At 30.8% G+C, this 17,051-nt stretch overlaps 1 protein-coding gene across 1 annotated transcript; it reads right to left on the bottom strand.

Moving 5' to 3' along the window:
• Nucleotides 1-2,907: 2,907 nt before the first annotated feature.
• Nucleotides 2,908-10,042, bottom strand: LOC145613477 (GDSL esterase/lipase EXL3-like). The gene is made up of 5 exons (XM_081668591.1): nt 9,616-10,042; nt 6,940-7,070; nt 6,032-6,265; nt 4,352-4,607; nt 2,908-3,354 (listed from the first exon to the last, which is right to left on the bottom strand). The coding sequence occupies exons 1-5, from the start codon at nt 9,899-9,901 to the stop codon at nt 3,161-3,163; spliced, it is 1,101 nt and encodes a 366-aa protein (XP_081524717.1). The 5' UTR covers nt 9,902-10,042; the 3' UTR covers nt 2,908-3,160.
• Nucleotides 10,043-17,051: the final 7,009 nt, after the last annotated feature.

Genomic DNA, 17,051 nt, shown 5'->3' with positions numbered 1-17,051 from the left:
TTTGCTGTTTGGATCTATGTAATTCCTTTATATCTTCCTGAATTTCCAGAACAACATTTATTAGATTCTCTTTAAACAGATGTTTTAAACTATTGTAAGAGTACCATACCTCAGATTCTAGCTCCTTCAGTTTGGCAGCTTCATCAGTTTTTGCCATCAGACACAAATGAGCAGTTTCTTCTAAAGGTTGTTCCTCTTCTTCCTCTGAATCTGTATCTCCCCAGGCAGCTAACATGGCTTTCTTGACATTGTCCTTGGTGAAGTAAGGCTTGTAGACTCTTGACTCTTTGGATTGCTCCTTGCCTTTAGTCTTTCCTTTTTCTCCATCCTGAACAGGACAATCTTTGATAAAGTGATCCTTTGATCCACACTTAAAGCACGTTGTGTTTCTGGAACTTGTGAACTTCTTGTTCCTATCAAACTTCCTATTGTTCATCATTTTCTTAAACTTCCTGACTAGCATAGCCATCTCTTCCTCATCAACTTCAGATTCTTCAGAGTCTTGAGCCTTGAGTGCCAGACTCTTATTTCTTGAATTTTCAGTGTTGGAACTCAGATGAAGTTCATGAGTCATCAATGATCCAGCTAGTTGTTCCATGTTGAATTTGGTAAAGTCCTTAGCTTCCTGCATGGCAGTCACCTTGGATCTCCAACGTTCATCTTGTGGAAGGCTTCTTAAGACTTTCCTAGCCTTTTCATCGATAGGAATATGTCTGCCAAGGGAGTTCAGTTCATTAATTATATCATTGAATCTAGTAAACATCTCTTCTATGGTTTCCTTAGATTGCATTTCAAACCTTTCATATCTAGACATTAATAAATCAATTTTGGAACGTTTTACCTCATTGGTACCTTCATGAGTTACCTGCAGCAAATCCCATATCTGTTTTGCAGACTTGCACCCCATGATACGATTATGTTCATGAGTTCCAAGTCCACAGTGTAAATACTTTATAGCTAAAGCATTCAGTTCAAGTTTTTGATAATCTTCCTTATCATAATCAGAAATGGATTTAGACACTACCTCATGTTTGTCATTGGTTTGAGTTATTTCAAAATCACCAGTTTCAATCACACGCCAAACCTGGTAATTTTCAGCCTTGATAAAGATCTCCATCCTGTTCTTCCAGTATGCATAGAACTTACCATTGAACATAGGTGGACGTTAGGTTGAGTACCCTTCTTCTAGTTTCTCCTTGTAATTCATCTCTCCAGGAACTTACTCAGCAAAGTTATCTGCAAACACTTGAGAACCTTGCTCTGATACCAATTGTTAGTTGAGATGAACTCTACAAGAGGGGGGGTGAATTGTAGATGAGTTCCTAATGACTATTTTTTGAATTATAAAACAGAACAAAACAGAATAAAACAGGAACTTGCAAAGCACACAGTATTTTACGAGGAAACCTTCTAGTGCCCAACTAGAAGTAAAACCTCGACCATACCTTAGGGATTTCAAACACAACCACTTTCACTATAATAGGGCAAACACCACGTTACAACCTATTATAACAAAGTCTATACTATCAAGTTCCTACAAGAACTCTCTACAGAACAACACCCTGTTCTATCCTGTCTAAGTCCCACACTCAGACTCACTCGTACTCCCCAAGTACAGATCTTCCCCTTCTCACCAGAAGCTAACACAATAAACAAGATTAACAAAATACTCTCACCCAATTAACCCAAACCAAATACAAGAAATAAACACCTAGTATATGATAGGCAAGCTATGCATGAAACCCGAAACTAATATGACAAGTTTATAAGCTTGGCAAACTTACACAATTTAAGCTCTGTAATTCTTCACGCGTAAAACTCACAAAAACCTAAACTCATTTCGTTCTCTACTATTTATACAAGCAAGACTCGTATAGAAAGTAGGTTTTCAAAAAGATAAATAAGTTAAACTTAACTTATCTTAAAACACGGTTTTAAGCAAATCTTTGTGAAGAAAATCTTTTCAGAAAATAAGATAGACATATTTAGTTAAAAAGCATAATATCTTTTTAACAAACAGATTTTAAGAAATAAGCTTTTAAAATAAAATCTTTTTCGAATTCTATCTTTTTATATTTCCCGGTTTTAATTAAATTGCCAAGCTATCTTGTCACGCTTCTAATAAATTCCATGCATATCCTACTTAACATATTTAACAATAAATCTAGAAAATAAAATCTTAACTAAACTATTGCTGGGCTGCGTTCTTGATCCAGTAGGTTTACTTGGGCTCCACGTTACTAAGTTCCTCCAAAGAACTTAGTCTTTCATCTTCAGGTTCCTGTTAGGGAACTTAGCTCCTGTGAGGGAACTCTTCTTCTTATTGAATAACTTTCTGAATAAAGAACTTCTTCAAGGCTTCCTAGCATCAACTACTTCTTTCATCTCCAAGATCAATTTCACCTAAGCTAAACAAACACTTGAGAAACCTTTATTACATGAGTTTGCTTCAGTTTAAGTTCCTCATCATCAAAACCTTTATACATCAACACAACTTAATGCTAAGCACGCATTCCCTTTTTGTGCAACACATGATGTATTGTTGTTTCAAGTTAACTTCTACTAGACATATTGCATATTTTTTTATTAACTTTGATAATAAGTTAGGTTTAAGTCTTGAAAGAAGATGATTGTCCTACCTTTTGTATATTATACCTATCTTTTTACACTAAAATAGCAAAAAAAGAAAAATAACATACTTTTTAATTTGGTACTTCGTTTAACCTTAAAGAAATAAAAGAAGACGGATAACAGGTCTTTGTAATACGAAGTTATATTGTGAATTTCACACATACTCCCGAGCTGTGGGTGTTTAATTTTATTACAAAACACGGTTAATTAAATCGAGTTACGTACTGTTTTCAAAAAAACAAAAAAGTTTTCAAAAAAAAAAATCGAGTTGCATACATGTGTGTATATATATATATGCGGGCTGATATACAAGTAAAACGGATTTGTACGTATTGTAAATTAAATGAAAAAATAAAAATGATTACATGGAATGAAGTAACAACAATCAAGACTCAAGAGCAATGCATTGGTATTAATTTCGTACCAATAATGCCGAAAGAAATTATTAAATAACATAGAAAAAAAAAATCTAGTACTATAAATACGTATATAGTACTTGTAATAATTTAACTTGAACTCGATGATTGTATTAATAAAGGCGGTTGATATATTTGTCAATGAGCAAATTAAGGAGAACTTGATAGCCTTTTTCAGTGGGATGGTAGCTATCCCAAAATAAGTACTTTGTATCATCTGGACATACTGCATCTAACTTGTTGCACAATACCGACGTTACTTCTATTAGTCCTGTGCCACAACAACCCTTCACCACTTGCTCAAACCCTGATTTTGGACAAAAAAAATTAACAATTGTACTTCGTAGTTGAATTTAATAAGTTTAGTGATCGTGAGAATGGAAAAACTAATTAAGGATGCATATATACAGACATACAGTTATATAAACCCGATCAACTTGTAATTTTATCATGAAATACTAAACTAATTGTATTTAAATGTTATTTTAAATGTGTGGTCGTGTAAGACCGGTTACATATAAATTAAACTAGATTGTATCACAATTATTGAAGCATTGAGATACAATTCATACAAACTATCCACGTTAGTATGCTGTGAGAATTATGTTGGTTTGTGTTTTTTATTTCTTTTAATATATCCATTATATTAGCAAGGTGAGATGAAATTTCTAATCTTAACTATAAGTAGAAAATAAAACAAAAAATGAAAAAGAAAAATAATAATAATGAAGAGATCGAGTAAGAGGATCCGTAGAGTTTTTAAGATACAACATACAAAAATTCACACCAATATGATAAGTCCTAGAATTTGAGTAAACATTAATTATGATGAGCATATTTGCGCATAAAATAAAGTCTGAATTTAATTTCCTCGTACCACTTCATCAATAACTAACTAGTACTACTACTTCATAGGCGGCGTCACAGCAAACATGTCAAGACTTGAATTATATATACTACTATTTAACTACGTACAAGTACATAATAGGAATAATGTGTTTGACATTATTGATTATTCCACCTCCAATACTGTTAGTTTCATGTAAATTGCTCATTCCATTGCACCCTAAAAGGTACAAAAAAACATGCCTTTACATATCTAGGACCATTCAAAAGTTTGTAAAAAATTTTATGCCCTACTTTGAATGGCAATAATAACAACCAAATATTCACATACTATGTCATCACATGCCAAAAACAACAGACGTATCTTTTAAACATGAAAACTACACCAACTGACTAGAATACATCGTGATGAAACGAAGAGAATAGAATAAGCAGGGGGGGGGGATCAAATTACGTACCATATTTAGCCGGATTCTGAATTATATCATACAAAGGGGTGTAAATGTCAATGTAGACAACCCTAGAGTTAGGAAGCTTTTGAGTGAGAGAATCAAGCTCAGGAGACAGCTTAGAATTGAACAATTGAGCAGCTTCGTTGTAATTTTCAGCACATTCTCTCACAATTCCTCCTCCTAGGGTTCTTTGCGATGGTACACATCCTATGGGTGGTGCACCAAATACTGCTATCCTTCTTGCCCCAAGTCCATATAACTCCTGTTCATTTTCAAATTCATATGTGTCATCAATAATAATTGTATTACATATTAAATTAATTAATTAATTAGATCGATTCTAGTAATAAGTAGAACCTCATTGTGATCGATATATATGTAACAATTTATTTCATTTCTTATGCAGGGGTTATACAATGATCAACCTAAACTTTATTAAGAAACCTAAGCTTGCAAAAACATAACTTTTTTTGTTTTTTTTGAATAAAGATTGATTCATAAATAAAAAGTCATACGACATCTACAAAGAAATTATAATCTAATAAATACATGACAATTAAATCACATAAAAACATTTTTTCAGCTTACAAAGCTACAATCGTTGTTGTAAAATAATATTTTAAATAAACCTATAAAGTAGAGTAATATTTGACTAAATTCGATGTATGTGTCTATTCTCTTCTTTTTTTTTTTTTTTTTTTTTTTGAATTTAATTACTTTGTTTGCAAGTTGCAACCTTAACTTTTCAAACTACAAATAAACTAAGTAATGCGTTTGTGATAAATTAAAGGAAGTATATAATTAATACTAGTAAAGTTACATATATCTACTCGTATGATATTTTTAGTAATTGTATGATTTGATCTAGCTTGGAGAGTGAGGTGTATAAAGTCAGATCAGCTTAATTAATTAAGCTTATTAAGGAGGTCACGTAACTCAATATGCTAAATGGTTGGGTGTGACTTTTTCATATTAATGTAAGAATTAATAGTGATACCATACAGTTTAAATGTGTCCCCAATAATATAAGTTAACTTTATTTGACATTATTATTGTCATTTCTTTACTATTAATTCACGTTCATGACAATGACCATTTTTCATGGCTTTAAATCTTTAATAATATAAGTGATGGGTCTATATTCTATAACAAGCATATATACTATGCCAAAGATGAGAATTGAACATTAAATAGGAATTTTTAAGGGTATCATCTGGTGGAATGGTAATGAATTATCCCTATTTTTGTCATTGGAGGGTATATGAAGCTTAAATCCACCATCTTTAGTTTTTTCGAAATAGAAAGATAGTACTCCGTATGTAATTATAGTTATTAGTTGTCACGTTGATGCTTGAATGCTTGATAACTAAAATAGAACGCGGAAGTAGTATAAGGTAAAACATGTATTAGGATTTCATAAAGGCACTAATTAAACAAACAAGTGCACATACCTCTCTAGGCATACTCTAATCTAGCTTTAACATTATTGATGTAAAAAGTTAGCCCTAATACGTATTAAGATTAAAATTTTACCTATGTAAAATTAAATGTCACAATTAAACTGGTTAAAATTAAAGTTAACCTAAAACTGAGCGTAAGACAATAATTAAAATTACTATACATCGGATGAACACTTAAGAAACACGACCAGTCGACCATAAAATATATGTAAAAACAATTCAATACCTGGACAAATGAAGAAGCAGAGTGGAGCATAAGATCAGTGTAAGAAGGAATATCATAATGAAATCTTCTGAAAGGAGTACCATAGTAAGTGTTGGCAATATCATCACTTCCAGCAACAACAAAGTAAACACTGTTTGCCAAAATGAAATTGGTCTTCTCTACCCCAACTAGTTGCTTCACTTTCTCAATGTATTCTTTAAAATATTCTAGCTGCTGTGATAGTGATATTACTGACTGCATACATCCAACAACATAGAAAACAATTAGACATAACCAAAATTAATTAGAATAAGGATATGTAGGTGAGATTTAACATCTAATTATGAGACCAAATACACCAATCAAGGGGAATCACAATATTATTTGTGGTTATAATGGTGTTAAAAACATTCGTTTTCTCCATTATTCCAACTAAATTAATTGAAATACTGACTTTTATACTAATTATATATATATGAAATTATATTGACAATATTTTTATTTTTTTTGTCTAGCTAGCTAGGATGGTTTGAAAATAGTGAATAAGCATATGTAAGTGATGGATATAATTAAAAGAGATGAATTATAAAATAAAATAAAAATAGTGAATAAGCTTAATTTGTAGAACATCACAAAACGAAAATAAGTCAAACTTTAAAAAAAGGACTAATGATAAAAAATTACTACATACTTATGCATTTTGTTTTAATTAACTTTAATTGAGTAATTAATATACTCTAGAGTCAATAATTTCTTTTCATTGAAGTTTCATGAAATTGGATTTTTTTTTTTTTTTTTTTTTTTTTGGTGTTTAGGGAGCCACAAGGGCGGGGATGAGAATCGATCCCATGATCTCTTGGAACCGGGAGGGAAACTCTAACCACTTGAGCTATCCTTCACTATCATTTTATGAAATTGCAAAAGCTTACCGCAACTTTAGATGTCAAAGGGTCAAATCCAGCAGCTCCAGAAGCGAAACTGACACCAGTTAGGAGATCATCTGGACTTAAATTGGCATCCAAATAAGCCGGTACATTATACTTCACGGATAATTCTTGCGCTGCAATTAACAACATACACCCCATATGATATTTTGTGGTCATTACTACGGCCAATCAAGTACAAACAAATATTGCAATAATAATAAGCCACATTTGATGTTGAGATAGCTAGTACTTCGAGTATTGTACATGTACTGTACTCTTAACACTTTTAATGTCAAGACAATGCAATTTAAGACCAAACAATGTGACTTGTGAAATTTTCACCATAAAAAAATTATTATATGAGCTACTCTTTTTTTTGGAAAAAAAAAAGAATTATATAAGCTACTTAGGGCAATGACACATACATTACCTGGTACATTAATATTATTACTTCATCCGATTTATATATTTCCCATTTTTTTTGTTTTGTTATAGTATGTACTAATAATCATACGAATAATACGATTAATACAATACTCTAGCTGTGAGCGTCACATACATACGAGTCATAATTATGAATGAAAAGATGAAAAATGTCTTTCATGACATCTAATCGATCATCTTAACCATCAACCAACTATATTTATTTTCTAAATTTGATCTTTAGAACACATCAATTCAACGACCAATTACATCAAAGGAAAGGCCATGCATGTAATCGTTGGCATTTGGCAAGACGTGTATGTAGACCAACTATACAATACAACATACAAGTAGTTTTCAATCTTTTCATATAATATTAATAATAGAATAGAATAAAAATAAAAATAAATATAATGAGTGGTTTCAAAAAGGAAGAATCGGTCTTATACATTTTCAAGATGATGGAGCTTTCTTTGTGCATGGACCACTCTATTATCTATCTTAACTCTCACGTAACACTCGTGAGTTATCACATTAATTAACCTATAATTTTACATATAACCTAGCTAAGTTTCGATTTTTAACTTTTCGAATTCAATAGCGCTTTCCTATCAAGTATTAACCAATGATTATGAAACAACCTCATACAATGATTAATAGTTATATGGTACAAATTACGGTCACACACCCTAAACCAAAAGGTATATATATCACACTTGAATGATGAATATGCATGGTTGTCAATTATGCCAATTGTGTAACTCTACCCTTTTGGATAGGTCTAGCCTGGCCTTATTATTACACCTATTCTTAGTACATACGCTAACTCTGGTTTTTATTTTTTGGTGTGTAGAGAGCCAAAAGGGAGGGTGATGAATCAGAAACATAGAGGATCCCCTTAAAATCAGGAGGGAATGCTCTAACCAACTGATTTATCTTGGGAAAATTCTTAATTAGTAAAGATTTCTAAGTTCTCAAAAAGAATGAAATAGAAAAAGAAAAAGAAAGACGTACAATTAAGTAATCACTATCAATCCCTGCTTACACAGGTACCCTACTTTAGAAGGATATATAATAATCAGGCAACCTAATTGAAACTTGCGTGAAGCTTTAATTCCTTGTCTAAATTAAAGCTTATGCCAAAGTTTTGGTGTTTTACAAAAATGGGAAAAATCAATGTATATAGTTGACAACACTTTAAATTTTTCACCTATTTTTCTCTAAGTAATAATAATATTGTGATAAGACAAATAATTGCTTTATGCCAAAAAAAAAGACAAATAATTCAATTAATATATTTTTCATGAATCAGTGTGATTTTACACTTAGCTTTCAACAACTAGCAATTAAAAACCTTAATTAGGTACGGAGTAGTATTTATATTATTTTTGTGTGCTGTAGAGAATTCACCGTTATGCACTTATGCTACAGGATTTATTATTTTCTTTTTGGTACGTATGTCTTTTTTACCTACTTTCATTTACTATCATTCTGAAATGTATGTTCTTTTTAACTGCATGGTTGTATGCATATTCTTTTGCGAATGAATTTAATTAATATGTTCTACTGGTTTTATCAAAAAATATGTTCTGCTGGTAGTGTAAATTCAATTTATATGAAATATAGACTTTAATATGAAATTTTAATCTCAATTTTTACTAGTGTAAATTCAAATATGATTGTAATAATTATTGTTAATTACTTCACATAGTGAGTAATTTACTTCCATTAACTTACAATGCGCGCATACAAACACACACAAAAGCACTCTCACAAACATATACAAATATGTTATACATTCGAATTTTGCACAATCTATTTTAGATTAATGTTTGATATTAATATGATGGAGTTCATTTCAGATTCATTACTAAAACAATAAATATTTGAAAAAAAAAAATACAGAATAGTAGTTGAGGCTAGACACTTGACTCTCCCTAGTCGCCTACGACTTTGGTGGGTACTGCGCAGTGATGTGGATGAAAGAAAATGTCAAAAAATTATAACCGTCATAATGGGCCATCCTCTCTTCTCACTTATACTTCATCATAAAACAACAGCTTAATTTTATCAAGCTTTTTAAAATAAGAGTTTAAATTGTGATATTACTCTAGCCAAAACCTTAAGCCCCCCCAAAAAAATCCAAGAATAAAATGTTTAGTAAGATCAAAAATAAAAAATTAAATGCATGTGAGATGAACGTATGTATGAAGTACTAATAATTCATATGCATGTGTTATGGTTCATAATTCATACCGAAAAAATCAGTAGGGATTCTTCCATTGCTGAACCTGCCAGTAGGAATGCCACCCATGAAATCCTGACCATAAGGAGGGTGATTACACTTGACAATCGTCTTGATATTGTTATTGTTCCCGGGATCGATGATCGAATCTCCGAACGCCAGGATAGCAGGAACCGTCACATTCGGAGGCAGCTTTACTACTGCCGCCGTCGGGGTGGTGGTAGAGAATATTATAAGGAGGTGAAAGACTAGACATAAACATAGTGAACAACAAGTTGAAGAAAAAGAATATTGCATGGTTCCTAGTTAACTAGTAATAATAATAATATTAATAATAATAAAATTTAATGAAGCTCTTTATTTTCCTCTAAAGTTGGAGAACAAAGGTTGGAAAATACCTTCCAAATGCTGACTTATTTTTATGTGTGGCTAGGTATGTTTTTTGTCGCATTTATATAAGAAATGAATCAACCGTTTTATTTAAAGCTTGTATAATTATTAATTTATTAATATTTAATATAAATTACTGAAGTCAATATATATAATGTAATTAGACCTACCTTACATAAATTTATCTACAAGTTGTCATTTTTTTTTTCACACCATATATTTATTTTATATTCTCATAAAGACTCAATTCAATGATAAATGTGTGATGAAGAAGCTTCTAATTATAAGAAAGTCTGACCAAATGGATGTGTTTGCAAGCAATTTGTCTTTTACATTAGATTTCTTCGATTAAATTTATGTACGTACTAGTATTATAAATACACTTTAGGTTACACAATGTTTATCTTAATTAATCAACAACCAATATGTTGGATTGTGATTTTGTGAGTACTTGAAATTTTAGATTTTGTCCGATCTCCTCAACTTACTTGATATGTTTTCGTAAAACTAAGATAATTCACCAACAAACTATAAAACTATCATTCATGAAGAAACAATTTATGTTGAGCTTAAACTAGCAAAAGTACGGTTAACAAAAACACAATTACAACATAAGGAAATCAAATTCTACAAAATTAAGATGAGAATGTAACTTTGTGCATTAATTAGACTTGTAGAATATAATTAGACATTTACAATAGGTATCACAAGCTCAACCTCCAATTGTTAAAAAGTTGCTACCAAGTCCAACTTTGTCTGTCAAATTTTTGTAAATATGAAACCAATTTTTTTTTTTTTTTCAACTATCTGGAAATTCTTTATACTCCGTAATACAAATCTAGCTAGTTATGTTTATGACTTTTTCTTTCTTTCTTTTTTTTTTCTTTTTTTTTCGATTTTTTAACCTTGTTTAACTTATTTTATTAGGTCACGTTAAATTCATCGTAATATGTATTTTCATGATATGTTATCCCAAAAATTGCGCAATTAAAGAAATTACGAGTCTTAATAGTTGCACGTTAGCAAACATGACAAGCCAAAATAAACAATTAAAAAATAGACGAGAGTACCTAATAAATCTGTAAGCTTGTTCTTTCCACGATCACTGTTTAATTTATACCAGAGTATAAAGTTATTTTCTTTTACATAAACAGCTATATATCAACCAATAAGGATTATGAAAAAGGAAGTCTTTGATATATACTCCGTATCTAGTTGTCGAATTTTCATTTATGCAAGTTATTGCAAGACTAACAATCACGATCCAAAGAATTCATTAAAAATAATACTTGTTGGTGGAAGCCTTAATCGGACAACAACCACCTATACTATAATACAAGTATATTATTATTTTCTAATTAAAGATTTATTTTCTCTTCATCTTTTTAACAATTCAAGTTTAATGCTTACAAATAATGTAAATCTTATAGTGTGTTGACTAGCTCGATCTCTAGTCCATTAATCATATCATTGCATGTCAATCTCATATTAAAAATACGCAGATATTTTAATTTAGAGTCAGTTGCCTTGTTAAGTTGTTAAAATAATAGTGGTGACTGGTGAACTACAACTTGCTGTAACTTTGTGATTTCCCAATTTATTTTACACTGTAGTCAATGGAAAACTTGTAAACTTAAATTTTATGGGGCCAAATTAACCTATGCACCCTTGTCATAAATTACTTTTTAATGGAAATTGAATGAAAATACCAACAATACCAACAACAACAACAACAACAACAATAATAATGAACAAAATAAACAAATGTCTCATGGGAGTTGGATAAGATAACTAAAAGTTGAAAAATAAATTAAATTGAACATTAATTACACCGATTGACGTATGATTTTTGCATGCATTCCTAAATTAATACGAGTATCACTTTAGGATATATTTTAAAAGTTTATCTAACACTCCGAAAACATTCGTTAGCAAGATTTTAATAATAATAATAATAATAATAAATCGTAATACGGAGTAATAATTTGGTTACATCGCCCTGGATTCAAACAAGAAGAAGAAAAGTTTAAATCCGTATTAATAAAAGCATGCACCTTTGTTCTTTTACCTTCTTTCAATTCATGTGAAAGTTTATCAATTTCTTGGTTAGATTATTTTTTCCTCACTAAGTCACTATCTATCAGTATCATTATCATACATTCATGCGTAGTAATTATTTAATGATCTTTCTTTCACACTTCATCACCACAAAGTAATAATGTTGTTGTAAGTCGTTCTTGTAAGTGTGACCCATTGGAATCGGCTATCGGAGCTACAATAACATGTATGGTACGGTCCCCCGATGCCCTTAATCAATTATCCAAACAACATTGTAACAATTTAAATATCAAAGAATTATATAATATATTGACTAACCTAAATAATTATGTTAAGACATTAGATATACACATGCATGGCACAAATTACATGCTAGTTATTAGGCTCCCAAATAACGTGTGCAACTCTACGGTACGTTAGCTTAGTATGTAAAAATCAACATCCAACATTATATATAATTGGACAAATGGCCTCAATTTTCTTTGTTACATAATTAAGAAAAACATCACTATTCACTGATTTATACTAGCTACCTTCTTGTATTTTTTTTTTTTTTTTTAATGTATGATAAAGGGTCCTACATTATCGGGTTGAAATCTCTCACAAATGGTCAATCTAGTCTGGGTTAGCGAACTTAAACACTTTGGGGTGAAGAAGAGTCAAGTAATCACCTCCCCAAAGTATCCCTAATAAGAATTACACCTCATCCTTAAGGTTAGAATATTCTCTCATTTCTATTAGATCAAGCTTAAATTAAATTAATTAGTAAGTGCTACATACCCTATTAGTGTAACAGTTCTATCAATTCTTGTAATGTACTATTCTTTGTAACTAGTGATGAATACAATAATTAGCAAGTGCGGTAACAGTTAACAGTTGGGAAAGACTAATTGACACTCACGAAAGTGACGAAAATATAGTAATCACTCTTTAAATTAAATTATGTCTTATCGCAAGCACATTTATTAGTTATACAAGCTTTTCAAAATAGTATACATAATTAAAGTTACTTCGTATAATAGAGGACCTAATAACAGGTCACAGGTGTCATCATATCACTCTATTCCAAATTTCATAATCATCTACGTGTTAATTCATTCTCTTTATTAGTAGTAGCTTGTTAGTTCAACAGCAATTTAGGTGACATCTCACCAATACAACTTAATGTAGGGTAATACATCACTATAATCCCTTCATATTACTAATTTACTATGATGTTTCATTCAATATGTCTATACCCCATATTACTTTTGTTCCCAAACTCAATTACTTTTAAAAAACTGAAAATAATCATGATTAGTTAAGAAGTGCATTGAAAACCATGTATAAAATTACAACTCGTCTTGCCACTTATAAATGTACAAATTAACCACTATAACACTGCTAATTAACCTTTGTAATACTGATCGAGTAACCTATATAACAATGACCGAGTAACCTATATAACACTGATGAAATAACCTTTATTATACTAACGAAGTAAACCCGGCCAGCCATACAACGTGGCAAGCCACATATAAGAATTTGTGATAAAAGTATATTAAGACGGAGTAGTATGTAAATAATAAACACAATTCGAAATGCTACAGGGATATCAATGCGGGTACAGTGGAGGATGTGAATATTATTTCTGTAACCCCACCCAAAAAAAATTCATCACCAACCCTATTGAGATATGAATGTATATTGATACGATATTACGAGAAATCCGCATCAAATCAATATACATTCATATCTCAATAAATCCACATCACACACACACAATATTGACAGGTACAAAATGTACAATATTCATCTTCAATTCATCCACAATCCCCATGGCTACAAAACTAAAATTGGTCTTGTACCACCAATCATATGAGTATCCACGCCGCCTATTAACACTACACAATTAAATTGGATAAAACCATAAAAGGACCACAATACCATACTCTAAATGCCAAAACAAATGCGACTGATTCAACCTATACTTTTTGGTGACCAATGACGGATCTAGCATTTATACATATGGCGAGCCGCACAAAGTATTAAGTAATAATAGAAAAAATAATTTCTTAAAAAACATACAAACATGCTTGTTGTGGGATTTGAACCCGCTACCTACAGCACCAAAATAGATATTAAAGAGCTAAAATCAACTTAATTAAGTATATTTTGTGAAATACTCCTTCTATCCTAAAATAACTGACATAGTCAAATTTTACACATACGTTATGCACTAATTTGACCTTATTTTTACCTAAGTACATAATAATGACAATTATAAAATATATATACATATATAATACCTATCTAACAATATATTTAATCATTAAACACGTTATTATGCTAATAAAAAAACTAAAGTCAAAGCTAATAGTATATGAATAGAGAAAAAAAAAAAAAAAGTCCGTGTTAGTAATTATTTTGGAACGGAGAGAGTAATCAAACAATGACAACAATTTCATATATACACCTTGCACTTTTTGGGCGTAGGGGCGGACTATAGCCTATGTAGGCCCGCCCCTAGATCCGTCACTGTTTGGGAGATCAATACGGTGTAACTTGTTATAATATTAAATGGTTCATGATAGTCAAGCTAAGGAATGATTTTATTTTGTTTTTTTTTTTTTTTTTTTTTTAATTTCATTATACTCCGATAGTAAAAGGTGAAGTGATCTCGTTCTCCGTATTATTAAGGGGATGAATGGTTATATGTCCAATAGTGATTTGTTACATGTTTCATCCATAAATTAGGTAAGACTGTTGGTAGCACCTAAGACCCAATGTACTTGAAATAGGGTATTAATTTAACACTCCTAAAACAAGAGTTTCTAATTTTGCAATGTGGCATGGCTCTTTGAATAACACAAATATATAGCATACAACGAACCATTAAGATAGAGAATTATAGAAATAAAACTCTTGCAAATTAAATTAAGTGGGGCTTAGTAATATTCTCAATCAAGGATATGGAAGCTTTTCTATGTACATATACTAAGAGAGTTCTAGAACAAACCAATTAAAGAGTATCACATGGGAAATTATATCATAAAAATGCAAAGAGATATGTTAACAAGCAAGTACTCCTATCCGTATTGATTTAGACGTTATTTATGACTAAGAGGTTGAAAGATTTGTCTTTGATATCGTGCTAAGAAGTTGAAACATGTCGACAAGAAGTTTGATATGAATATTGTTTTCTTTTTTTAATGATGTTTTTAGGCTGATATGGTCGGATTTTAACATTGTTCACACAATCTAGTAATCTAATTTGATTATATTTATGAATATATTGTGATTTATAATCAATATAAAATATAGCATTATTCGTACATCTCAATACTTTACAATACTAATTTTTTATAATATTAGTTTGTTGATAAAGTGATAATCATATAAATTAGTAATCAAATTACGCATCAACAATCGATATAAGCGTTACAAGACTAACAAGGTGTAACAACTAACTAACCAACAATTGCAAGTATTAAGAAAAACAGAGGAAGTATATGTAGGGTGTATGGCTATAGCCATAGAAGGGTGGATTCTAGAGAAGACCTACATGAAGAATAACAATTAACTAACCATTAATACCATGGGCCGAATTAGGGAGGTTTGTGATTTAGGAAGTTTCAACCAAAGGCAAAACCCTACATGTGATTTTGTTGTACACGCATGAACGCAAAAGAGGAATGAGGATTAGTTAACCTGAAGTTTAGTGGGCTACTTTACGTTACCTAATGCAGTAAAGTTCAATTAATTAGTTTCACAATAAGTTAGAATGGCCAAATTTACTCAAAATCTCCAAATTAGTTTCACAATAAGTTAGAATGACCAAATTTACTCAAAATCTCCAATGCAAGCAAGTATGTATATCCAAAACTCGAAGCTAAGAAGATTGATTCTCCATCATAAAGAATATTTACATAATACATCCTAAATCTAATAAGAGAATCTATCTTTTAACTAAAACTAAAACAAAACATGCTTGCATCATTTTTGACACATGTCAAACTATCATTAAAAAATTTTCCACCAAACTAATTGTGGGAATATATGTGGACATAATTAATTCCTAAATTAATTATGGCTAATTTAAGAAGGATTAATTTAAGAGGAGAGAAAATGATGGCATGCAGAATGGTAGGATGAAATTAAAGCAAATGTTTCGTTGTTTTCTTTAGTAACAGAATCTATTTAGAGCATGTAAGACCTTATAAATTGTTTAGGTTGTAATGCAGTTATTAAGTAATTCATTTATTGTAATTCACATCAAAAGTTTAGAAAAATTTATTTTCTTACAATTATTATTTTCTTCATAGTGTTTATTTGTCTATCCCAAAATATTATTTATCTTTGTGAGGTATCGGTTTCATATTATCTAGTAGAAGTCACATTTCCGCTGCAAAAAAAACTCTTAACAATTGGTATCAGAGCCGCCGTCAAAATCTTAAGTGGTACAATTTTTGATTTTGAAATTAATTATAATGGCATCTACTAGTGGAACGGTTAAAGTTGGAAAATATGAAATTGAAAAATTCAATGGTAAAAATGATTTTTCCTATTGGAGGATGCAAATGAAAAATTTGCTTGTATCACAAAAGTTGCATAAGGCATTGGCGGGAAAAGAACAAAAACCCGGGGACATGAAGGATGAGGATTGGGAAGAATTAGATCTTGAAGCACGAGCGGCTATAATCTTATGCCTTGAGAGGGACGTTGCGTTCTTGGTAAATGAAGAAGCAACAGCTGCTGGCGTGTGGACAAAGTTAGAGACTAATTTCATGACGAAAACTCTAACAAATAGGATCTACTTAAAATCCAAATTGTATACATGCAAGATGGAAGAAGGCACCTCAATCCGGGAGTATATTAATAAGTTTGATAGGATTATATCAGACTTGAAGGATATTGATGTGAAGGTAGATGAGGAAGACCAAGCACTCATGTTATTGCTTTCATTACCGAAATCCTATGAAAATCTGGTTCAAACATTGATGCTTGTGGGGGGTACTCT

This window comes from Chenopodium album, chromosome 25, assembly GCF_948465745.1.
Source record: "Chenopodium album chromosome 25, dcCheAlbu1.1, whole genome shotgun sequence".
Lineage (NCBI taxonomy): Eukaryota > Viridiplantae > Streptophyta > Magnoliopsida > Caryophyllales > Amaranthaceae > Chenopodium > Chenopodium album.
The sequence above is the reverse complement of the archived record's forward strand: the minus strand, read 5'-3'. Positions and strand labels throughout refer to the sequence as shown.

Excerpts from the sequence above, each read along its gene's own strand:
- LOC145613477 (XM_081668591.1), bottom strand. The coding sequence starts at position 9,901 with ATGCAATATTCTTTTTCTTCAACTTGTTGTTCACTATGTTTATGTCTA. Across the intron at positions 6,266-6,939 it reads CTTTGACATCTAAAGTTGCG|TCAGTAATATCACTATCACA; the intron begins GTAAGCTTTTGC and ends GGATGTATGCAG. Across the intron at positions 3,355-4,351 it reads TCAGAATCCGGCTAAATATG|GGTTTGAGCAAGTGGTGAAG; the intron begins GTACGTAATTTG and ends GTCCAAAATCAG.